This window comes from Ascaphus truei, chromosome 7, assembly GCF_040206685.1.
Source record: "Ascaphus truei isolate aAscTru1 chromosome 7, aAscTru1.hap1, whole genome shotgun sequence".
Lineage (NCBI taxonomy): Eukaryota > Metazoa > Chordata > Amphibia > Anura > Ascaphidae > Ascaphus > Ascaphus truei.
This window is the reverse complement of record NC_134489.1, coordinates 41,694,464-41,719,916: the sequence shown is the minus strand read 5'-3', so window position 1 is coordinate 41,719,916 and position 25,453 is coordinate 41,694,464. Positions and strand designations below refer to the sequence as shown.

General features: G+C 51.6%; 1 protein-coding gene across 13 annotated transcripts; it reads left to right on the top strand.

Annotated features, from left to right (window-relative positions):
* The first annotated feature begins 1,377 nt into the window (after nt 1-1,377).
* On the top strand, nt 1,378-25,121 carry CREB3L4 (cAMP responsive element binding protein 3 like 4). Of its 13 annotated transcripts, XM_075608016.1 has the most exons (13): nt 10,461-10,596; nt 12,590-12,806; nt 13,542-13,809; nt 14,460-14,602; nt 15,386-15,472; nt 16,366-16,472; nt 17,588-17,656; nt 20,045-20,129; nt 20,297-20,396; nt 20,637-21,558; nt 21,603-21,638; nt 21,675-22,058; nt 22,509-25,121. In XM_075608016.1, exons 2-10 carry the CDS (start codon nt 12,636-12,638, stop codon nt 20,951-20,953), a joined length of 1,347 nt encoding a protein of 448 aa, XP_075464131.1. In that variant the 5' UTR covers nt 10,461-10,596; nt 12,590-12,635; the 3' UTR covers nt 20,954-21,558; nt 21,603-21,638; nt 21,675-22,058; nt 22,509-25,121. The 13 variants fall into 13 exon arrangements, with proteins under 13 accessions (XP_075464121.1, XP_075464122.1, XP_075464133.1 ...); XM_075608015.1 differs by having other exon boundaries at nt 20,637-21,486; nt 21,595-22,058; XM_075608017.1 differs by having other exon boundaries at nt 20,637-21,504; nt 21,603-22,058.
* The last annotated feature ends 332 nt before the right edge of the window (nt 25,122-25,453 follow it).

Sequence of the window (25,453 nt, the reverse complement as noted above, 5' to 3'; positions counted from 1 at the left end):
GGATTTATTGGCAGCTGGAGGAAGCTATACAGGTTTGCTAAATAAACAGGCAGATAAGCAGTTAACCCAGCACAACCCGAAGATAAAAATGCTAATATAGCGTTTCCAGCCCATGTTACACATGCCCAGACATATTCTCTCATCCTTATACTGAGGCGATGGAAGGTGGACGAGTTAGGGACAAGGAAACACAGTTTAGGAAGATTCAAATGTGTGTTTAAAATGTGAGCCCGCGCCCGGGAGGGAAGAGGGAGTGAACCCCAAAAAGGGCAATGTTTAGGGCCTTATTCTATATCCCCCAAAGCTATGTGCACAGAATAAACCCCTTAGTCTGGCTCAGCAGTCTATACACTGAAAAAATACATTCGGCGCCCGTTAAACATCTGAAACCAGGATCTCTTTGGGTTTCATTTAATAAAGGTGTAAAATAATGCCGCTTTCAAAGCAGAATAACAGGAAAACCTTTTTAATAGAAATACCATTTGTTTAAGAGAAGAAAACAAACAAACTGGAATGATTATTAATTATAACGTTACTTCATACAGCACTTCTAACCCAATGGGACGCATCACAGTGACAATCCTGCACGCGGTACCCGGCGCTGTACATACAATGTTACACTCGCAGCCCCCGCTCGCAGAGCTTACAATCTATGTTTGGTGCCCGAGGCACAGGGAGATAAAGTGACTCGCCCGAGGGGCTGACGCTGGGATATGAAACCGTCAGTGTCGCTCAGAGTGTAAGCCGTAGGTCCATCATACTTCTAGGCTGCGCTTATAGTGACGGTGACGTCACGCGGCGGTCGCAGGAAAAATCAAATTGAAGTGACTTCCAGCGATCGCGACCAAGCCGTCGCTCCGTCGCGTCGCGCTTACTGTAAGCGCATGCGACGGTGGCAATGCATTCGTTTTGACGCAACGTCGCGTTGCTGTCGCCGGCACAATAAGCGCGGCCTTACTCTACCTGTGCAAGGTTTGAACAACCTGGAAAACCCCGGGATCTCGTCCCCGTTGCTAATGCGCTCTCACGTCTTGCTGCCGTTAGATTGTAAGCTCTTGGGGGGAGTGACGTCATTATCTGTGTGCTTATATTTATTCCTCTGTTTGCCCATAGGGTAAAACCTCTTATTAATACTTGGCTGGTCGGGGTCAATCTTTGCTGCAGCAATGCTCAGCTGGTCTATCTGGCAATGAATGGGTTAAGGGCAGTGGGCGGGTCGACTGGTGACTGACATCTGCAAGAACCAGTCACATGGCGCCTCATGTGCCAGCCTGTCAAAGGAGTAGCCACGCCCACCAGCTCGCCGCCTCTCCCATTGGTGGGGCTGTGCCGCTCTCCACCAATCCCTATCCCGCAGCGCTGTAGCCACCGACGGTGACGTCACGCTGCCGAGCTGGAGAAAGTGTGGAGAGGTGAGTGAGTGGTCCTGCCGGAAGCGTTCCCATGGCAACGGCGGCTGGGGCCTAACCCCTGTCACTGCTGCTCTCATTCTCAGTTTTACTGCCCCCACACCCTGCATATCCTACCCCAAGTTATACTGCACCCACATATTCTGCCCCATGCACCTCTTGCTATAGCATTCTGGCCCCACACCCTCATAGAATTATGTGTGTGTGTGTTTATATAATATATATATATATATATATATATATATATATATATATATATATATAAATACTTTATCTTTTATATATATATATATATATATATATATATATATATATATATATATATATATATATATATATTAATATAATCATAATAATACCAGCCCACTGTATCTATATATGTGGGAAACCCTACATTATTTGCTTTAAAAAAAATAAAAAATCATTTTCACAATTTTCTCCCGGAAAAAAACCCCTTCCACCCTCAAGTTAAAAGAACATGCTGAGATCTCACACATTTTCTACTAAACATCCCTGAAGCGAGTTATCAAATATTAGGCAATATGATTAGAATGTTATTTAAACATGAAATAGAAATAGCCGTGTTAGTCCAGTTGCGATAGTGCAGAGTAAATGAGTACTTCAGTATTAGGGGATACCTTTTATATTTGGGCTACCTAATGTTATCATAAGGCTGCGCTTATACTGCCGGCGACGCGACCAGTGACGTCAGAAAGGGGGTGGGCAGAGGGACGTAGAAGCTCTCTGATTGGCCACAAGGGGAGACCATCGCTGAAAAAATCAAATAACAGTGACTACCAGATTTTTGGTAGCGCTGTCGCTTGGTCGCGCCTTTTTGTGCACTATAAGCACCAACGACAATGCATTTGTTTTGATGCGAATTCGCCGTCGCGTCGTCGGCACTATAAGCGCAGCCTAAGACGCGTTTGTGAGAGATCCCTCTCTTCCTCAGGACGAATAATACTGATTTACAGAATATTCCAGGTGTTTAACACAGATGTACAACCCAAGATAACAATCTGAAGGCAGATGAGGTAGAGATGGGTGGGGTGGGGTGGCAGAGGGGACAGTAAATAAACAGGCAGGGCGATACATGGATGGAAGGGACAGTGAGACATGTGGAGACCATGTAGGACCACCCATCCATCAGCAGTGTGAGGGGGTGCAGGGTGGGAGATTAAAGTGTAACATTAACACAGGCAGGGAGACACATTACATACAATTCTGATAGTGTGTATGAACCCCCATATCAGTATTAAGTCCTCTTTTTTTTTAGTGCCAAAGAGTATTATCATTTTGAGTTCAAATTTTTTCCGTTCTTGAGTACTTTAAACTTTCTTTTGAGGATTTGGATTTTTACATCATTTATTGAATGATCTGGCTGTGAGAAGCGGAGTCCCACTGGAGTGCAGTATCTCCCTTCTTCATGGTGTGATGTTGTGTGTCTGTGCAGTGTCTCCCTTCTTCATGGTGTGATGTTGTGTGTCTGTGCAGTATCTTCCTTCTTCATGGTGTGATGTGTGTCTGTGCAGTATCTTCCTTCTTCATGGTGTGTTATTGTGTCTGTGCAGTATCTTCCTTCTTCATGGTGTGATATTGTGTTTCTGTGCAGTATCTCCCTTCTGCATGGTGTGTTATTGTGTCTGTGCAGTATCTTCCTTCTTCATGGTGTGATATTGTGTTTCTGTGCAGAACCTCCCTTCTTCATGGTGTGTTATTGTGTCTAAGCAGTATCTGCCTTCTTCATGGTGTGTTATTGTGTGTCTGAGCAGTATCTGCCTTCTTCGTGGTGTGTTATTGTGTGCCTATGTAGGTTTATTCTGGTTTGAAGTTTTGGACGGGTTTCACCAATGTAGCATCCGTGGTCACATTTTCTGCATTGAATCATATATACCAGGGGAGCGCAAACTTTCCCCGCTAAACCTCCCTGCCTGCGCTCCACTCCTGCTCGCACCCCCTCCTTACCTTGTCTTTGGCGTCAAATGACGCCACAGGGTCACGTGAAGTCCCCGAAGACATGGTAAGGGACGTTCCAGAGGCCTCACTTAATTTAAATGCTCTGGGGGAGAGTGCGGGGCCTCTGCAACCGCCGCGCCCCCCCCCCCCCAAAAAAAATCTTGAGCGCCCCCCATTTTCCGCACCCCTGATATATACCACATTCCTGCATGTGCAGCAGAATATTCCTTTAACATTGAACGTTGAATGTCTATGTGTGTGACTGGCTGTTGGACAGTGGCATAAATCTTTGCAAAGTTTGCAGTCTGTGATGTTGCATGGTCTGGTGCTATTCTCAGCGCGCTCGAGTTAAGTATGACGTCTTCTCAAGGACGCTGAGAATGACACACTCTCCGAAAATATCAATTGGTAGTCCAAATAAAAAAGGTGTCACCTAATACTGCAGTACTCATTACTCATAATCAGAGAGAGATGTATGCAGTGCTTCGCAAAATAAACATGAGACTACGGGGTATCGTATATTCGTTTATTTGGAAAGTGCCAACATCTTCTGCAGCGCAGTCAGTGGGTGGGGGGGGGGGGGATACAGAGTTATGTATATTACATAAACCAAGTTACATACAAATAAGGACAAATATTGACAAACAGATACGAAAGGTAATGAGGGCCCTGCTCGTGAGAACTTACAATCTAGGGGGAATCGGGGACAATGCTGAAACAAAAAGTGGCTGCTCGTTGTGGGACAGAGTATACATCAGGATGGAGTATGGTCCAAGCCGACAGCTGATCCCATTAAGGTTTGGGGGTGGGGATGTTAGGAGGTATTAAAAAAAAGAATGGAGATTGGTCCAGCTGCTCCCAATGGGGTTGGAGTGAGGGCAGGGAGTTGGATGTTAGTGGTATGTCAGAGAGGCTTCCTTGAAAAGGTGAGCTTTTAAACATCTGAAAGCTGGGGGAGAGTGTGAGGGTACGTGGTAAGGAATTCCAGAGAGAGGGGGCAGCACGGGAGAAGTCCTGTAGGCGTGAGTGAGAGGAGGTAATCAGGGAGGATGAAAGGTGGATGTCATGAGCAGAATGTACGGGCTGAGGGCTGAGATGTATTTAGGGGGGGGGGGAGATTTGTAAGTCAGAGCTAGGGTTTTAAATTTGATTCTAGAGGATATGGGAAGCCAGTGGTTGGATAGGCATAGTGGAGCAGCAGAAGTGGAGCAGTGAGTGAGGTAGATTAGTCCAGTAGCAGCATTTTGGACGGATTGGAGTTGGGACAGGCGGACAAGGGGAATGCCAAGTCAGAGAAGGTTGCCGTGTCAAGGCGGCACAAGATGAGTGAGTGATTTCAGTTGGATTGTGAGTGAGAAAAGTGCGTATACCTGCGATATTTCTGAGGTGGAGATGACAGAACTTTGTGAGGGCTTGAATGTGAGGAACGAAGGAGAGATGAGAGGCAAAGGGGACCCCTAGACAGCGGGCTTGAGGTTTTCATGAGATTATGGTGTTATTGACAGTGAGTGGGTGTAGGGGTGACAGTGAGGAACAGTTTGGGTGTAGGGGTGACAGTGAGGGAGAGTTTGGGTGTAGGGGTGACAGTGAGGGAGAGTTTGGGTGTAGGGGTGACAGTGAGGGAGAGTTTGGGTGAAGGGGTGTCAGTGAGGGAGAGTTTGGGTGTAGGGGTGACAGTGAGGGAGAGTTTGGGTGTAGGGGTGACAGTGAGGGAGAGTTTGGGTGTAGGGGTGACAGTGAGGGAGAGTTTGGGTGAAGGGGTGTCAGTGAGGGAGAGTTTGGGTGTAGGGGTGACAGTGAGGGAGAGTTTGGGTGTAGGGGTGACAGTGAGGGAGAGTTTAGGTGTATGGGGTTGCAGTGGAAGGGGGGAAAAGTATTAGTTATGTTTTGGACATGTTTAGCTTCAGGTAACGGTGGGACATGCAAGAGGAGATTGCAGAGAGACAGTTGTTGACACGGGACAAGAGAGAGGGGAGAGGTATCAGGAGGAGAGGTACATTTTGGTGTCGTGGGCATAGAGATGATACTGAAAGCCAAAAGACTGTATTAGTTCCCCAATAGAAGAGGGGTTGAGTGAGAAGAGCAGAGGGCCAAGGACAGAGCCGTGTGGGACCCCCGCAGAGAGAGGGAGTGAAGAGGAGGAGACACCAGAGAAGGAAACACTGAAGGAGCGGTTGAACAGGTAGGACATGAACCAGGAGAAAGCTGCGTCACGGAGGTCAATGGAGTGGAGAGTGTTCAGGAGAAGAGGGTGATCGACCATGTCAAAGGCAGCAGATTGATACAGGAGAAGTGACCCTTAGACTTAGCTCTGAGTAGGTCATTGGACACTTTTGTTAGTGCTTTCTCAGTGGAGTGTAGAGGACAGAAACTAGATTGTAAAGAGTCAAGCAGGGAGTTGGAGGAGAGAAAGTGAGTCAAGTGGTTGTATACAAGTCGCTCAAGTAGCTTGGAGGCAAAGGGGAGAAGAAAGATAGGGCGGTAGCTAGAGAGGGCGGTTGGGTCAAGTGAGGGTTTCTTTAGAATGGGTGTGACGATGAGTGCATTTTTAAAAGAAGATGGGGATGTGCCGTAGGTGAGAGAGAGGATACAAAGGTGAGTTAGGGTGGGGCTTAGTGTGCTAGAGAGGGAACGAAGGAGATGTGAGGGAATAGGATCAAGGGGGCAGGTTGTAGGGCGAGATCATGAGGAGCATGGAGACCTCATCCACGGCCATAGGGGAAAGTGAGTTGAAAGTGGATGCAGGTTGTGCGAGGGGAGGTAGGTGTGCGAGGGGAGGTAGGTGTGCGAGGGCAGATAGGTGTGCAAGGGGAGGTAGGTGTGCGAGGGCAGATAGGTGTGCAAGGGGAGGTGGGTGTGCGTGATGTCCCCTCATCCCTCCTCCTGCCCCCCTTCAATCATTCCTCCTACTGCCGCCTTCCCCTCATCCCTCCTCCTGCCCCCCTCCCCTCATCCCTCCTCCTGCCCTCTCCCCTCATCCCTCCTCCTGCCCTCTCCCCTCATCCCTCCTCCTGCCCTCTCCCCTCATCCCTCCTCCTGCTCCCCTCCCCTCATCCCTCCTCCTGCCCCCTTCCCCTCATTCCTCCTCCTACCCCCTTCCCCTCATCCCTCCTCCTGCCCTCTCTCCTCATCCCTCCTCCTGCCCCCCTCCCCTCATCCCTCCTCCTGCCCTCTCTCCTCATCCCTCCTCCTGCCCCCCTCCCCTCATCCCTCCTCCTGCCCTCTCTCCTCATCCCTCCTGCCCCCCTTCCCTCATCCCTCCTCCTGCCCCCTTCCCTCATCCCTCCTCCTGCCCCCCTTCCCTCATCCCTCCTCCTGCCCCCCTTCCCTCCTCCTGCCCCCCTCCCCTCATCCCTCCTGCCCACTCCCCCCATTTCTCCTCCTGCCTCCTCCCCTCATTCCTCCTCACCCCTCCTCCTGCCCTCTCCCCTCACCCCTTCGCCTGCCCTCTCCCCTCATCCCTCCTCCTGTCCCCCTTCCCCCCTCCTGCCCCCTCCCCCATCCCTCCTCCCCTCTCTTGCCCTCCCTCCTCCCCTCATCCCTCCTCCTACCCCCTTTCCCCTAATCCCTCCTCCTGCCCCCCTCGCCTCCTCCTGCCCCCCCTTCATCCCTCCTCCTGCCCTCATCCCTCCTCCTGTCGCCCTTCCCCTCATCCCTCCTCCTGCCCCCTCCCCCCATCTCTCCTCCTCCCTCCTCCCCTCATCCCTCCTCCTGCCCCCTTTCCCCTAATCCCTCCTCCTGTCCCCTTTCCCCAATCCCTCCTCCTGACCCCCCTTCATCCCTCCTCCTGCCCTCATCCTTCCTCTTGCCCCCCTCCCCTCATCCCTCCTCCTGCCCCCCTCCCCTCATCCCTCCTCCTGCCTCTTCCACTAATCCCTCCTCCTGTCCCCTGTCCCCTAATCCCTCCTCCTGCCCCCCTCGCCTCCTCCTGCCCCCTCCCTTCATCCCTCCTCCTGCCCTCATCCCTCCTCCTGTCCCCCTTCCCCTCATCCCTCCTCCTGTCCCCTTTCCCCTAATCCCTCCTCCTGCCCCCCTCGCCTCCTCCTGCCCCCTCCCTTCATCCCTCCTCCTGCCCTCATCCTTCCTCCTGCCCCCCTCCCCTCATCCCTCCTCATGCCCTCTCCCCTCATCCCTCCTCCTGCCCTCTCCCCTCATCCCTTCGCCTGCCCTCTCCCCTCATCCTTCCTCTTGCCCCCCTCCTCCTGCCCCCCTCCCCTCCTCCCGCCCCCCTCCCCTCCTCCTGCCCCTCTCCCCTCCTCCTGCCCTTTACCTCGCCCAGCTGGCGTCTTCCTGCCAGACTGGTTGCTGTCACCTGTCCCCTCCCTCAGTGTCAACGGACAAGGTCCAGCTCCTCCCTAGCACTGCGTATTAAAGGGGCAATGCCCAGTGCTGTGCTGGTCGGATTAGCTTGGGGTGGCTGTTACCCGCGCTGAGTTTGCTCACGGGTACATGACGACAGCACAGCGTTTGCTGCGCATTGCTTTCAGTAACCTGGGCGATGAATGCTCCGCAGAGCTCTGTAGCCGTGAGGCATGTCTGTGTGACCGCGAGTGTAAGCACTTCGGGGCAGGGATACCTTTTTCCTATGGTTTTATGTCTGAAGCACTTATTCCCTGTATGTACTGGGATTGAGTCAATATTTATGCTGTGAAATAAAATGGCATTGTAAGCTTGTAAATAAAAGAGTACAGCAGTCGTACCCTGCGCCTTGCACCATTACACGCCGACGACTGTATATATATCTCCCCAGCGATAACAGTTAACGGAGCGGTTTCTCTCCCTTCGTAAAAGATTCAGATAGATTCTTCATTAAGATGCGATAGTGCCGTTCGACGCAAGTTGCCGTTTCCGGGCGATTGAGTCCCGATCGGCACTATCGCAGTGTAATGAATAACCCCCCCGATGTGTCCCAGGCCCCTAGGACCACGCAGTAGGGGCGGCCATATCCTCCGCCCACCCGTGGAATTTGTCTTTTCTGACACGGCACAGATTTTCGGCAAGGCACCATGGCAGGAAGGTGACCGGCGTGTGAGCAGGTCACACTCTGAGCTTTCCCAATACAAACCAGCAGAACCCCCAAATCCGTGCGCATAGCCTCACCTCCTCAGCCGTGTACACTGTGCTACCAGCTAGGAATTATTCTCCCCTGTTCCTCTATCCCTGTCACCCCCCTGTTTCTCTGTGGGTCTCCTCTTCCTCCCCCTTTCCTCCCTCTCCCGTTCCTCGATCCTTTCCTGCCCCATGTTCTAACCCCTTCTCTTTTTCTTTAACCCGTGGGGTTCTAAAACGGCAGTCTTCAACAGGTCAGGTTTGCAGGATATCCCAGCTTCAGCACAGGGGGCTCAATCGGAGGCTCATCCGAAGACTGAGACACTGATTGAGCCGCCTGTGCTGAAGCACAAATTGATTGAGAAACCTGTGCTGAAGCAGGGATATCCTGAAAACCTGACCAGTTGGTGGCCCTTGAAGGCTGGAGTTGAGAACCCTGTTCTCTATAACCTTATCTTCCCTCGCTTCCCTGCCCCTCTCTTTTTTTCTGCGATCATGAATATTTATTTTTATTTATTAAACATTTTACCAGGAAGTAATACATTCCCTCTTCTAACCCAAATATTAGCCCCCCTTACCCTTCTTGTTATTCCTTGTTTTTTTTAACTGCTCCCTAACTGTATACTTTTCTCATGTCTTTCATTTCTCTCGCTCCCCTCTGTCTCTCCTCTCTCACTACCATTTCTCTCTATCTCCTCTCTCTCACCTCTGTCTCTTCCTTCCTCTCTCCCTCTCTCTCCCATTTCTCTATCCCCTCTCTTCTCTCTCCCACCTCTGTCTATTCTCTCTCTCCACTATGTCTCTTCTCTCTGTCTCTCCCCTCTGTCTCTTATCTCTCTCTTCCATTTCTCTCTATCCCCTCTCTCTTCTCTCTCTCACCTCTGTCTATTCTCCCTCTCCCCTCTGTCTATTCTCCCTCTCCCCTCTGTCTATTCTCTCTTCCATTTCTCGCTATCCCTTCTCTCTCTCCACTGTGTCTCTTTTCTCTCTCTCTCACCTCTGTCTCTTCCTCCCTTCTCTCCGCTCTGTCTCTACTCCCCCCCTCTCTTCTCCGCTCTCTCCCCTCTGTCAGTTCTCTCTCTTCAATATGTTTCTTTTCTCTCTCTCACCTCTGTCTATTCTCTCTCTCCAATATGTCTCTTCTCTCTCTTCCATTTCTCTATATCCCCTCTCTTCTCTCTCTCTCTCATCTGTCTATTCTCTCTCTCACCTCTGTTTATTCTCTCTCTCCACTGTCTCTTCTATCTCTCACCTCTGTCTCTTCCTCCCTTCTCTCCCCTCTGTCTCTACTACTGTACCCCACTCTCTCTTCTCCGCTCTCTCCCCTCTGTTTCTTTTCTCTCTTCACTGTTTCTTCTCTCTCTCTTCACTATGTCTCTTCTCTCTCCCTTCTCTTTCTCCCATCTCTCTCCTCCCTCTCTCACCTGTCTCTTCTCTCTTTCTAATCTGTCTATTTTCTCTCTCCCCCCTCTCTCAAATCTGTCTATTCTCTCTCTCCACTATGTCTCTTCTCTCTTTCCCCTCTGTCTCTTTTCTCTCTCTTCTCTCTGCCCTCTCTCTTCTCTTTCTCCCATGTCTCTCCTCTCTCTTCCCTCTCTCCCCTACAGCATGTCTCATCTCTCACTCTTTAATTTGTCTCTGAAAAGAGAGAGGTAAAATCTCTGAGAGAGAGCCCCCTCTGTCTCTTCTCCTCTGTCTCTTCTCTCTTTCCCTCTGTCTCTTCTCTCTTTCCCTCTGTCTCTTCTCTCTTTCCCTCAGTATCTTCTCTTTCCGTCTGTCCCATCTCTCTTTCCCTCTGTCTCTTCTCTCTTTCCCTCTGTCTCTTCTTTCTTTCCCTCTGTCTCTTCTCTCTTTCCCCTCTGTTTCTTCTCTCTCTTCTCTCCCCTCTGTCTCTCTATCCCCTGTCGGTTACTGCTTCCTCTCAGTACAGACACACCTGTACAATCTTGGTCACCTATCTTTAAAAGACATTACAAGCTGAGAGACATCCTGCGTGACAGGTGCACAGGCAGCAGTAAGTGGGGGAGGGACACACCTATGAAACCTGGCAAACAAGAGGCATGTTCCCCTTTTAAGAGCAGAGGGTGGGTACCTGGCTCCTTCCATCCAGGATGTACAGATCCTGGTGCTCAGGGACCTAATTTCCTGCTGCTCTCTGGCACTGTGCTCTCGCTGGCTCTGGGTAAGGAATCTGCTTCTGTTTTCATATGTTATTCCCCAGGTCCCTTTCTGGATAAATGCTGCTAGTGACAAGCTGACAGCCCACCCTGATTTCAGAAAGACCACTGAAAATGCAGCTGTGCCCCTTTTACCCAGATTGCCGGGAACAGAGCGATTGTTGGAGGAAAGAGAGAGTTATGATGAGGAGGAGAGTAGGGGGTAGGAGACTGGGAGAGGATATGCACTGTATCTGAGGAATTTAATTATCCTCTTCTGTGCCCGCACCCTAAAGTATAACACGCACTGAAGAAGGTCGATATATTTGGGGGCGCAAAGAATTTGACGTTGCATAAAGTTCTTTTCAGATTGCTAATTTAGTATTTTTGTTTGTTCTTCCTCCCTCTGGTCTGTAACTGTGTCTCTCCCCTGCTGAAATCCCTCTCCTGGCTTCCTATCAAATCCCGCATCTCACACTCAATTCTCCTCCTCACTTTTAAAGTTTTACACTCCTCTGCCCCTCCTTACATCTCAGTCCTAATTTCTCACTATGCACCATCCCGACTCTTGCATTCTGCTCAAGGATGTCTTCTCTCTACCCCCTTTGTATCTAAAGCCCTCTCCCACTGACTGCCCCACACCTCTGGAATGCCCTTCCTCTCAATACCCAATTAGAACCAAATTAGATTGTAAGCTCTACGGAGCAGGAACTCCTTTTCCCAAATGTTACTTTTATGTCTAAAGCGCTTCTTCCCATTATGTGTTATTTGTATTATATGTTATTTATATGATTGTCACGTGTATTAAAGCTGTGAAGCGCTATGTACATTAATGGCGCTATATAAAAAAAGACATACATACATACGCACGCCTACAAGATGAAATATCTTAAACTGTGCATGCAAAGTCTTTATACATAATGTACTGTATAACCCTGCTCACTTAATGTAGCCATGTATTGTTATATAACTCTATGCCCAGGACATACGTGAAAACGAGCGGTAACTCTCGCTGTATTACTTCCTGGTAACACATTTTATACATAAATGTGCAAATCCCTTTTCCTGTGCTCCATTATTTTTATTGCTTGTATTTCTGGAGTACTACAGTGGGTTAGAGAGAGTAACATTATTATTCATGTGCTGACCATGTATTCAGCGCTTTGCAATGTGAGCACAGAGACTCACAGGGAGTTAATTATAGAATTAGGGAATAAAGCATTTAACATGAGTATAAACACAACGAAAAAGGCAACCCCTGTTCCAAAGAGCTTACAATCTAATGGATTGTTCCTATACTGAGCAGGCAAAGGTGGTCATATACATTTAAATATCACTGCATAGGAAGAGCATGTGGCTTTAAAAGAGAGCGCCTGCTTTAAATACTTGACTGTCATTATAACATTGGGGTGTAAAATCCCTGCTCTCCCACAAATATCTGTGGATAAGTCTCACTGTATGGAGCGAAAGGGAAAGGATTTGCTTGATAAGGAAACATGTTGTTCTAGTAAAGAACTTTCATGGATGTTATATGATAGGTTTGGTTTGTCCCTCGACCTTTAGAATTTTCTGCAGTCTAAATAATATATATATATATTAACTTTATTTCATATAGGGCTTTTCTCCCAATGGGACACAAAGCGCGTCACAATCACAGTATAGCGCGCGGTACGCAGCACGTAGGAATGTTACAGGCACTGTCCCTGCCCGGATACGTTTACAATCTATGATTTTGGTGCCTATATATAATATTTATGTCATTGTGAAGATAGAGAGTAGCAGCCATAGGCTCTTTGAGTGCAATCAAAAGTATGCAGGCAAAAAGTGCAATTTGGGGTCAAAAACATTGCTCTGTACTGTATGTATCACAGAGAAATTCTATTCTTTGCCAATGTAATGTTTTCTTTGGTACATATGGTTTTACCTTGATACTTGTGTGGCTCCGTGTTTAGAAGCAGGAGGGTCGGGAGGGAGATATTAACCCCTGTGATGTGTCTCTGCTTTTCCCCCCACTAACAGCTTGGATTTGACCTCAGCCCCCTCCCCCCTCCCCTGTCCTGGGAACATGGACTCTTCCAGACCAGATTTGCTGCTGGGGTCCCTGTTTGAGCAGCAGGAGGAACTGTTCCCCTCCGAGGGGTTTCTGGGGTCTGACCCTAGCACATTCCCTCTCTCTGAGCATCACGGATTCCCTGCGGAGAAGCTGTATGAGGACTGGCCAGTGGGTGAGGGGACAGTAAGTAGGTCATCTCTGGGGTCTACAGGAGATACAGTATCTCAGTATGAGCAGAGGGGTCCTCCGCCCCACCCTCACACATTACACCAAACCACTATACTAAGCACGTTCTGTATTAGAAGTAGCCGTACTAGGCGTGGAGAACAGGAGGAGAATGGGCACAGAGTTTGTACATTGGGTATTTACTTTTAATGTAAAAGTGAGATTAAGAAACCCACGCACATTCAGTTACACCGACTGCCTGTGTCAGGGGCTCCACTGCTGTCCTCAAACCCGCCCAACAGGTTTTCAGGATATCCCTGCTTCAGCACAGGTGGCTCAGTCAGTCCCTGCTTCAGCACAGGTGGTGCAGTCTTCAACTGAGCCTCTGATTGAGCCACCTGTGCTGAAGCAGGGATATCCTGAAAACCTGACCTGTTGGTGGCCCTTGAGGACTGGAGTTGGCCACCCCAGGTTTTAATGCATCAATCATGTAGTTATAATCTGTTATTAAGCCTATTATTGTCACGAGTTTAGTTTGGTCATAGTGGGACTGCACCTTTACAAGAGGTGTGTGGTATACGTATGCCTGTACGGTATACTTGTGCGGTATACGTGTGCCTGTGCGGTATACGTGTGCCTGTGCGGTATACCTGTGCCTGTGCGGTATACCTGTACTGGAGTTGCCCTTTCTGTACCTGGACACACCAGGGAACTGTAGTGTGCGTTTCACACGTCTTCCATTTGTTGTTTCAGGGGCTGAGTGAGCGAGAAGACCCCGATGAATTCCTGCAGATGATGATTGACCCTAATGAGGTTTACAGCACGGAGGGAGCGGCCAGTGAATCTCCCGTGAGTGACAGCGGCTTCTCTGACGACCATCGCCCGGACACCCCGTCACACGGCGAGCCCAGCCCACCCCTGCCCGATCAGAACCCTGTTTATGAGCTGGTGTATGACATCAGCTCTCTGGGAGGAAGGAAGGCACAGAGCGAGATGAGCAGTGTCATATCCATACAGCTAGGTACTGTGTGTGTGTGAACGAACATACATATACATACATACATAGTGATTCCTCCGTCACGTTGTGGGGTCTTTTGTCCCATATTCCAGGCAGGAAACTCTGTATTTCGTTGTACAAGGTTTTATTTTCAGGGTTTAAACAATAGGCCCACCATCCCTTTAAGAAAACAAAGCATAAAAATAACACCTACTCCTCTTAGGAGACTGTCTACTCATCAGCTCCATCTCTGATTGGCTTGCCAACTAAACTGGTTCCCAGACCAAAACCCACAGTCCAGTTTACAGATATACCATATGATAATATCAACAGTCCTTATCTGTTTTTCTTGGAAACTCGGCCCTGAGAGAGTCCAGGAAATCCCTCTCTGGATCCAATCTCCGGGACAGCCCTGCTTCCACAGCAGTCTCACGTCCTTCACTTTTCCGCGACTTGTTCTTCCTGGGCATGCAACCCAGTCAGTCCCAGCAGGCCCTGCGACCAGCAGGCCTGGGGAACTGTGCCAACCATCTTCCTCCTGGCTGGGGAAAAAGTATCTCCCCCTCTCTGGGGAAAACAATCTCAATCTGTGCAGGCCACTTCCTGTCTTTTTATATATAAACACACATCACTGTATTTGTGTGTGTGTTTATATATGTATCTGTGTCACACAGCAGAGGACTGGCGCTCCCCCATGCTGATACCAGAGAGCTGTATAGTGAACGAGTTGCCCCCTCTCCACGCGCCCGCCCTGTGTAAAGCTGCAGGGCTGCCAGTCAGGGTCACCTCATCAGACCTGCTCTCCGTGGAGTCTCTGGTAAGAAATGGTGTCTTTTCTGCCCGGGTCTTCTCTGTGTTTCCTGACTCTGCCCGTAGTACCCTGAGCTGCCCCGTGTCTCACCCGTGTCTTCTCTGTGTTTCCTGACTCTGCCCGTAGTACCCTGAGCTGCCCCGTGTCTCACTGTGTTTCCTGACTCTGCCTGTAGTACCCTGAGCTGCCCGTGTCTCACTGTGTTTCCTGACTTTGTAACCCGTAGTACCCCGAGCTGCGCCCGTGTCTCACTCCATGTCTCAGCCTGTGTCTCACCCCGTGTCTCTCACCCCGTGTGTCTCACCCCGTGTCTCTCACCCCGTGTCTCTCACCCCGTGTCTCTCACCCCGTGTCTCTCACCCCGTGTCTCTCACCCCGTGTCTCTCACTCCGTGTCTCACTCCGTGTCTCACTGTGTCTCACTGTGTCTCACTCCGTGTCTCACTGTGTCTCACTCTGTGTCTCACTCTGTGTCTCACTCTGTGTCTCTCTCTGTGTCTCACTCCGTCTCACTCTGTGTTTCCTGACTCTGTGCCCATAGTACCCCGAGCTGCCCCCGTGTCTCACTCCGTATCTCACCCTTTATCTCACTCTGTGTTTCCTGACTCTGTGCCGTACCCAGAGCTGCCCCCGTGTCTCACCCAGTGTCTCCTGACTCTCTGCCCGTAGTACCCAGAGCTGCCCCCGTTTCTCACCCGTGTCACCTCTGTGTTTCTTGACTCTGCCCGTAGTACACCGAGCTGCCCCTGTGTCTCACCCCGTGTCTCCTGACTCTGTTTGTCCCCTTTAGTACCCCGAGCTGCGCCTGACTGATGAGGAGAAGAGGTTGCTGTCTCAGGAAGGGGTGGCACTGCCTAATAACCTGCCACTCACCAAGGTACAGTGCCAGGCTGGCACCCAGGCTGCAGTATGTGTCTCTTTTGTGGGTGTGTTCCTCTTAGGCGCTGTCCATGCTGCTGAAGACCGCGCGGCGCGATCACATTGCCTTAAGGCATTGATAGCGCCCATAGACCGCGCGACAGCAGGCATCGGCATGCAGTGTGCGTGCGGAAGGCGGGGGCATGCGGTGTGCGTGCGTGTAGGAGGGGGCGCGCATTGCGCAGGGAAACTGATGAAACTAATTTCTCGGCGCTGCGGACAGGTCACGTGAGCGGTTCTCCCAATGAGGGCGAACCAGCTCCGTGACATCACAGACACGCCCCTAGACACGCCCCCTCCCCCCGACGGTGCGTCTAGCATGTCCAAAAAACGCACTGGCTTCGCGCGGGTGACGTCACTGACGCGCACGCCCCCGCGCGGGCGAAGGCTGTATGGACGTAGCCTATGTAACAGGTCTCTTTTCCTCTCTCATTCTCATTCTCTGACCTCTCTTTCCCTCTCTCTCTCCTTCCTGTTTCCGTCGTTGTGGTTCTCTCGCTTCCTTTCTCACTCTCTTTCCCTCTCTCTCTCCTTCCTCTGTTTCCGTCTCTCTGTGGTTCTCTCGCTTCCTTTCACACTCTCTCTTTCCCCCTCTCTTTCCTTCTCTCTACTTCCCTCTCTCTCCTTCCCTCTCTCTCTCCTTCCCTCTCTCTCTCTCCTTCCCTCTCTCTCTCCTTCCCTCTCTCTCTCCTTCCCCCTCTCTCCTTCCCTCTCTTTCCCTCTCTCTTTCCCTCTCCCCTTCTCTCTCTCTCTCCCTCTCCCCTTCTCTCTCTCTCTCTTTCCCTCTCTCTTTCCCTCTCTCTCCCTCTGTTTCCGTCTCTCTGGTTCTCTCGCTTCCTTTCTCACACTTAGGCGGAGGAGCGAATACTAAAGAAGGTTCGGAGGAAGATACGGAACAAGCAGTCGGCACAGGACAGCCGGAGACGCAAGAAAGAATATATAGATGGACTGGAGGGCAGGTCTGAACCATTGTATGGTGTAATATACAAGGCCTCTCTGCCATCCTGTACGAGGCCTCTCTGCCTTCACGTAGGAGGCCTCTCTGCCATCCTGTACGAGGCTTCTCTGCCATCCTGTACGAGGCCTCTTGTACTGTACGGAGTAATGTACGAGGCCTCTTTTGCACTGTATGGTGTAATGTATGTGGCCTCTCTTGCATTGTATGGTGTAAGACGAGGCCTCTCGCACTGTATGGAGTAATGTACGTGGCCTCTCTTGCACTGTATGTGGACTCTCTTGAACTGTACGGTGTAATGTACGAGGCCTCTCTTGCACTGTACGGTGTAATGTACGTGGCCTCTCTTGCACTGTACGAGGCCTCTCTTGCACTGTACGGAGTAATGTACGAGGCCTCTCTTGCACTGTACGGAGTAATGTACGAGGCCTCTCTTGCACTGTACGGAGTAATGTACGAGGCCTCTTTTGCACTGTACGGAGTAATGTACGAGGCCTCTCTTGCACTGTACGGAGTAATGTACGAGGCTTCTCTTGCACTGTACGGTGTAATGTACGAGGCCTCTCTTGCTCTGTATGGAGTGATGTACGAGGCCTCTCTTGCACTGTACGGAGTAATGTACGGTATGGAGTAATGTACGTGGCCTCTCTCGCACTGTATGGTGTAATGTACTTGGCCTCTCTTGCACTGTATGGAGTAATGTACGAGTCCTCTCGCACTGTATGGAGTGATGTACGAGGCCTCTCTTGCACTGTATGGAGTAATGTACGAGGCCTCTCTTGTATTTTACGGAGTGATGTACGAGGCCTCTCTTGCATTGTACGGAGTGATGTACGAGGCCTCTCTTGCACTGTATGGAGTGATGTACGAGGCCTCTCTTGCACTGTACGGAGTAATATACGAAGCCTCTGTTGCTCTGTATGGAGTAATGTACGTGGCCTCTCTTGCTCTGTATGGTGTAATGTACGTGGCCTCTCTTGCTCTGTATGGTGTAATGTATGTGGCCTCTCTTGCTCTGTATGGTGTAATGTACGTGGCCTCTCTTGCACTGTATGTGTAATGTACGTGGCCTCTCTTGCACTGTATGTGTAATGTACGAGGCCTCTCTGTTTTTTTCAGAGTTGCCTCCTGTTCTGCACAGAATCAGGAGCTGCACAAAAAGGTTGTGGATTTGGAAAAGCACAATATGTGAGTTCAGCTGTAGGATGGGCAGTTATGGGTGGAGGGCAGAGGGGGCAGTTGTGGGTGGAGGGCAGAGGGGGCAGCTGTGGGTGGAGGGCTGCGGGTGCGGGGTCAGGAAGGACAGAGGGTGCGGGGGGGCGTCGGCGAGGGCAGAGGGTGCGGGAGGGGGTTTGGGATGTGGGAGGGGGGGGGGTCAGGGAGGGGGTTTGGGATGTGGGGTCAGGGAGGGGGTTTGGGATGTGGGGCCAGGGAGGGCAGACTGTGTGGAGGGTCTGGGAGCAGGTTTGGGATGTGGGGGTCAGGGAGGGCAGACGGTGTGGGGGGTCAGGGAGGGGGTTTGGGATGCAGGGGTCAGGGAGGGCAGACTGTGTGGAGGGTCTGGGAGCAGGTTTGGGATGTGGGGGTCAGAGAGGGCAGACGGTGTGGGGGGTCAGGGAGGGGGTTTGGGATGCGGGGGGTCAGGGAGGGGGGGTTTGAGATGTGGGGGGTCAGGGAGGGGGTTTGGGATGCGGGGGGTCAGGGAGGGTAGACAGTGTGGAGGGTCAGGGAGGGGGTTTGGGATGTGTGGGGTCAGGGAGGGCAGATGGTGTGGGGTCAGGGAGGGGGTTTGGGATGTGGGGGGTCAGGGAGGGGGGGTTTGGGATGTGGGGGGTCAGGGAGGGGGTTTGGGATGCGGGGGGTCAGGGAGGGCAGACAGTGTGGGGGGTCAGGGAGGGGGTTTGGGAGGGCAGACGGTGTGGGGGGTCAGGGAGGGGTGTTGGGATGCGGGGGGTCAGGGAGGGCAGACGGTGGGAGGTGTCAGGGAGGGGGTTTGGATTGCAGGGGGTCAGGGAGGGGGTTTGTGTTGCGGGGGGATCCGAGAGGGGGTTTGGGATGCGGGGGGTCAGGGAGGGCAGACGGTGAGGGGGGAGGGGGTTTGGGATGCGGGGGTTCAGGAAGGGGGTTTGGGTTGCGGGGGGGGTCCGAGAGGGGTTTGGGAGTCAGGGAGGTGGTTTGGGATGCGGGGGGTCAGGGAGGGCAGACGGTGTGGGGGGTCATGGAGGGGGTTTGGGATGCGGGGGGTCAGGTTGTGGGGGGTCAGGGAGGGCAGACGGTGAGGGGGGTGAGGGAGGGGGTTTGGGATGCGGGGGTCAGGGAGGGAGTTTGGCATGCGGGGGTGAGGGAGGGGGTTTGGGATGCAGGGGGTGAGGGAGGGGGTTTGGGATGTGGGGGGTCCGGGAGGGGGTTTGGGATGCGGGGGGTCAGGGAGGGGGTTTGGGATGCGGGGGTTCAGGGAGGGCAGACGGTGTGGGGGGGCATGGAGGGGGTTTGGGATGCGGGGGGTCAGGTTGTGGGGGGTCAGGGAGTGCAGACGGTGAGGGGGGTGAGGGAGGGGGTTTGGGATGCGGGGGGTCAGGGAGGGGGTTTGGCATGAGGGGGTTTGGGATGCGGGGGGTGAGGGAGGGGGTTTGGGATGCGGGGGGTCAGGGAGGGGGTTTGGGATGCGGGGGGTGAGGGAGGGGGTTTGGGATGCAGGGGGTGAGGGAGGGGGTTTGGGATGCGGGGGGTCAGGGAGGGGGTTTGGGATGCGGGGGTGAGGGAGGGGGTTTGGGATGCGGGGGGTGAGGGAGGGGGTTTGGGATGCGGGGGTTCAGGGAGGGGGTTTGGGATGCGGGGGGTCAGGGAGGGGGTTTGGGATGCGGGGGGTGAGGGAGGGGGTTTGGGATGCGGGGGGTCAGGGAGGGGGTTTGGGATGCGGGGGGTCAGGGAGGGGGTTTGGGATGCGGGGGGTGAGGGAGGGGGTTTGGGATGCGGGGGGTGAGGGAGGGGGTTTGGGATGCGGGGGGTCAGGGAGGGGGTTTGGGATGCGGGGGGTGAGGGAGGGGGTTTGGGATGCGGGGGGTGAGGGAGGGGGTTTGGGATGCGGGGGGTGAGGGAGGGGGTTTGGGATGCGGGGGGTGAGGGAGGGGGTTTGGGATGCGGGGGTTCAGGGAGGGGGTTTGGGATGCGGGGGTCAGGGAGGGGGTTTGGGATGCGGGGGTCAGGGAGGGAGTTTGGGATGCGGGGGGTGAGGGAGGGGGTTTGGGATGCGGGGGGTGAGGGAGGGGGTTTGGGATGCGGGGGGTGAGGGAGGGGGTTTGGGATGCGGGGGGTGAGGGAGGGGGTTTGGCATGCGGGGGGTCAGGGAGGGGGTTTGGGATGCGGGGGTCAGGGAGGGAGTTTGGGATGCGGGGGGTGAGGGAGGGGGTTTGGGATGCGGGGGGTGAGGGAGGGGGTTTGGGATGCGGGGGGTGAGGGAGGGGGTTTGGGATGCGGGGGGTGAGGGAGGGGGTTTGGGATGCGGGGGGTCAGGGAGGGGGTTTGGCATGCGCACGGTGTAGAATTTCCCTGTAACCTCCTTCCCCTCCCTTACAGATCACTGATCACCCAGCTCCGCAAACTGCAGACCCTCATCAAGCAAACCTCTAACAAGGCAGCACAGACTGGCACCTGTGTCCTGGTATGTCCCACGTGACGGCACGTGTCCTGTGCATGACGACATCCCGTGTCAGAGCACATGCGTGAGCACGACACGTCCCGTGTGCGATGCCATCCCCTGTCTGATTACATGTGCTGTGCATTATCACATGTCTCCGTGCTTGTCACAGAGCTGACACTCTCTTGCAGATCCTTCTCTTCTCCCTGGCACTGCTCATCTTCCCCAGTTACAGCCCGTTCCGCTCCGGAGCATCTCTAAGCGATGGAGACAGTTACAGACCCACGGGAGGTAACGGAGCTCAACAAAACTGCAGAGGGTAGCTGTGGCTGGCCGCACCAGGGGTTAAGGGGTTACTGGCTCACAGGCATAAGAGAGAGGTTAAGGGGTTACTAGTCCTGCAGAGTGGTTAGGTGATAGATGCCCAATACCCTGGTAAAAGGTTGAGAGGATATTAGTCTCAGACTGGGGTAGAGATATAATTATGGGGGATGCTGTGGGGGCACAACTCACGCTAACACTATTTCACAGTCATATCCCGAAATATTCTGAACCAAGGGGGCTTCTCGGAGGTGAAGGAGCCCCCAGCATTCGACAACGCTCTCCCCAACCGTCAACACGAGGAGAAGACACAGAAACAGCTCTCTGTCCCTCCGTCCAGCCCGACCCAAGAGGAGACCCCTTCAGGGATGAGCCTGGGAATCTCTGGTGAGAAGGGGGTATCGGAGGAGAGGGTATCCCCCGAGACAGAAGCTGCCTTCCCAGCACACAAAGGGAGACCGCGCCCGTATGAAGAAGACCCAGCCAGCAAAGATCTGTCCAAGACAGCCCGCGCAGACGAGATGTGAGAGCCTTTCATTCCACTGCTGGAAGAACAGGCATCAGCCAGTGATATTAACAGACTCAGCGGTGAGAAGAACGTTAGGTGACCGCCAATGCGTCTAAACACAGGAACTCACCGTGACCTGGGACAGGCAGAGAAAGCAAGTTTCTGACACGCAGCAAAACGAGAGGAGGGCGCAAACAAAACCAAATGTAGGGTGAGAGGCGTCTGTTACACACACACACTAAGAGCGCACCGTGATAGAGTACGCAGCCAGAGATACAAACTGAGACACAGATACAGACGCAGGTGCATTCATACGCAGACACACACAGAGATAAACACACGCCATCTGTTATACACATAAACAGAACAATGAGGTATACAGGTATACTGTGACATACAGGTACTGCACAAGATACAGGTATACAGGTACTGCACGAGATACAGGTATACAGTGACATACAGGTATTGCACGAGATACAGGTATACAGTGACATACAGGTACTGCACGAGATACAGGTATACAGTGACATACAGGTACTGCACGAGATACAGGTATACCGTGACATACAGGTACTGCACAAGATACAGGTACTGCACGAGATACAGGTATACCGTGACATACAGGTACTGCACAAGATACAGGTATTGCACGAGATACAGGTATACAGGTACTGCACGAGATACAGGTATACAGTGACATACAGGTACTGCATGAGATACAGGTATACTGTGACATACAGGTACTGCACGAGATACAGGTATACAGTGACATACAGGTACTGCATGAGATACAGGTATACCGTGACATACAGGTACTGCACGAGATACAGGTATACAGGTACTGCACGAGATACAGGTATACAGTGACATACAGGTATTGCACGAGATACAGGTATACAGGTACTGCACGAGATACAGGTATACAGTGACATACAGGTACTGCACGAGATACAGGTATGCCGTGACATACAGGTACTGCACGAGATACAGATATACAGGTACTGCACGAGATACAGGTATACAGTGACATACAGGTACTGCACGAGATACAGGTATGCCGTGACATACAGGTACTGCACGAAATACAGGTATGCCGTGACATACAGGTACTGCACGAGATACAGGTATATTGTGACATACAGGTACTGCACGAGATACAGGTATACAGTGACATACAGGTACTGCACGAGATACAGGTATACAGTGACATACAGGTACTGCACGAGATACAGGTATACAGTGACATACAGGTACTGCACGAGATACAGGTATACCGTGACATACAGGTACTGCACGAGATACAGGTATACCGTGACATACAGGTACTGCACGAGATACAGGTATACCGTGACATACAGGTACTGCACGAGATACAGGTATACCGTGACATACAGGTACTGCACGAGATACAGGTATACCGTGACATACAGGTACTGCACGAGATACAGGTATATCGTGACATACAGGTACTGCACGAGATACAGGTATACCGTGACATACAAGGATTCCGTGACATACAGGTACTGCACGAGATACAGGTATATCGTGACATACAGGTACTGCACGAGATACAGGTATACAGTGACATAAAACATGTAACATACACCGATTGACACTCCGATATAAATACACAATGCTATACACAGACAGTAATAACAATAGATACTCACATGCAATGACATGCAGACACAGTTAAACAAGATAAACTGATGGATTCATAGTAAAACTCTTGATTGATTGTAATACTCTTGATTAATACACAGTTATAGTCTGATACACAGTAATACTCTGATTCATATACAGTAATACTCTGATTGATAAACAGTAATACACAAACAAAGACAGAGTGAAGCAAGAGACACACATACATAATGACATACATTTAAATAACATACACACAATCGGTAGCACACGGAGTGAACACCATGACATGAACACAAACACTCGACGCTCTAACATACAAACAAACCGGAAGTACACATGCAGATATATAGGGTGAAATAATGAATGCACTTTATACTTACATACAGAATATTAAATACAGACAGTGAATAAGATCTGCAAATTCATACACGTAGATACTGAAGGGATGTGCGCACACATACTGTGCGATACTGCTTATAGTATACACCCAGGTACACACACAGCCCCCTCTCTCTGTTACCTTTCTCTTAGCCTCGGCTTATAGTATACACCTAGGTACACACACAGCCCCCCTCTCTGTTACCTGTCTCTTAGCCTCGGCTTACAGTATACACCCAGGTACACACACAGCCCCCTCTCTCTGTTACCTGTCTCTTAGCCTCGGCTTATAGTATACACCCAGGTACACACACAGCCCCCCTCTCTGTTACCTGTCTCTTAGCCTCGGCTTACAGTATACACCCAGGTACACACACAGCCCCCTCTCTCTGTTACCTGTCTCTTAGCCTCGGCTTACAGTATACACCCAGGTACACACACAGCCCCCTCTCTCTGTTACCTGTCTCTTAGCCTCGGCTTACAGTATACACCCAGGTACACACACAGCCCCCTCTCTCTGTTACCTGTCTCTTAGCCTCGGCTTACAGTATACACCCAGGTACACACACAGCCCCCTCTCTCTGTTACCTGTCTCTTAGCCTCGGCTTACAGTATACACCCAGGTACACACACAGCCTCCTCTCTCTGTTACCTGTCTCTTAGCCTCTGCTTACAGTATACACCCAGGTACACACACAGCCCCCTCTCTCTGTTACCTGTCTCTTAGCCTCTGCTTACAGTATACACCCAGGTACACACATAGCCCCCCTCTCTCTGTTACCTGTCTCTTAGCCTCGGCTTACAGTATACACCCAGGTACACACACAGCCCCCCTCTCTCTGGCACCTGTCTCTTAGCCTCGGCTTACAGTATACACCCAGGTACACACACAGCCCCCCTCTCTCTGTTACCTGTCTCTTAGCCTCGGCTTACAGTATACACCCAGGTACACACACAGCCCCCCTCTCTCTGTTACCTGTCTCTTAGCCTCGGCTTACAGTATACACCCAGGTACACACACAGCCCCCTCTCTCTGTTACCTGTCTCTTAGCCTCGGCTTACAGTATACACCCAGGTACACACACAGCCCCCTCTCTCTGTTACCTGTCTCTTAGCCTCTGCTTACAGTATACACCCAGGTACACACACAGCCCCCTCTCTCTGTTACCTGTCTCTTAGCCTCGGCTTACAGTATACACCCAGGTACACACACAGCCCCCTCTCTCTGTTACCTGTCTCTTAGCCTCTGCTTACAGTATACACCCAGGTACACACACAGCCCCTCTCTCTGTTACCTGTCTCTTAGCCTCGGCTTACAGTATACACCCAGGTACACACACAGCCCCCTCTCTCTGTTACCTGTCTCTTAGCCTCGGCTTATAGTATACACCCATGTACACACACAGCCCCTCTCTCTGTTACCTGTCTCTTAGCCTCTGCTTATTGTATACACCCAGGTACACACACAGCCCCCTCTCTCTGTTACCTGTCTCTTAGCCTCGGCTTACAGTATACACCCAGGTACACACACAGCCCCCTCTCTCTGTTACCTGTCTCTTAGCCTCGGCTTATTGTATACACCCAGGTACACACACAGCCCCCTCTCTCTGTTACCTGTCTCTTAGCCTCTGCTTACAGTATACACCCAGGTACACACACAGCCCCCCTCTCTCTGTTACCTGTCTCTTAGCCTCGGCTTACAGTATACACCCAGGTACACACACAGCCCCCTCTCCCTGTTACCTGTCTCTTAGCCTCGGCTTACAGTATACCCCCAGGTACACACACAGCCCCCTCTCTCTGTTACCTGTCTCTTAGCCTCTGCTTACAGTATACACCCAGGTACACACACAGCCCCGTCTCTCCATTACCTGTCTCTTAGCCTCGGCTTACAGTATACACCCAGGTACACACACAGCCCCCTCTCCCTGTTACCTGTCTCTTAGCCTCGGCTTACAGTATACACCCAGGTACACACACAGCCCCCTCTCTGTTTCCTGTCTCTTAGCCTCGACTTACATTACTTTTTACCTGGTACAGTCCCTGATATTCAGAGAACTATTTTATAGTATTTATACTAATAATGATTATTTGGGAGTCAAATGATATCTTTGGGAAAGAAATAGATTTGTAAAATGTTTTAATAAAAATGTATTTAGTTTTTATTCTTCTCTATCTCTCTTTCTCTGAGGGTGAGCAAGGAGCAGCCGTGGGGTGTGCACCTGAAGGGTGTGAGTACAATTGTGTCACGGAGCAGAACGTTGTGTATTTAAGGGGATGGATGTGTGCGTGTGCGTGTGTGCATGTGCGCGTGTGACTGAGTCATAGCTGTCTGTGCTTATGAATATAAAAGGTACAACTGTATGTGGGTACCTGTATAAATGGGGGCAGTGCTATGCATGAGGGGGAGTTTAATGTCTGGGAATGGTGGAAGGGGCAGAGGTGTGTGTTAAGGGAACACACGTTTCATATGTATATGGGGGAGCCGTGTGATTGG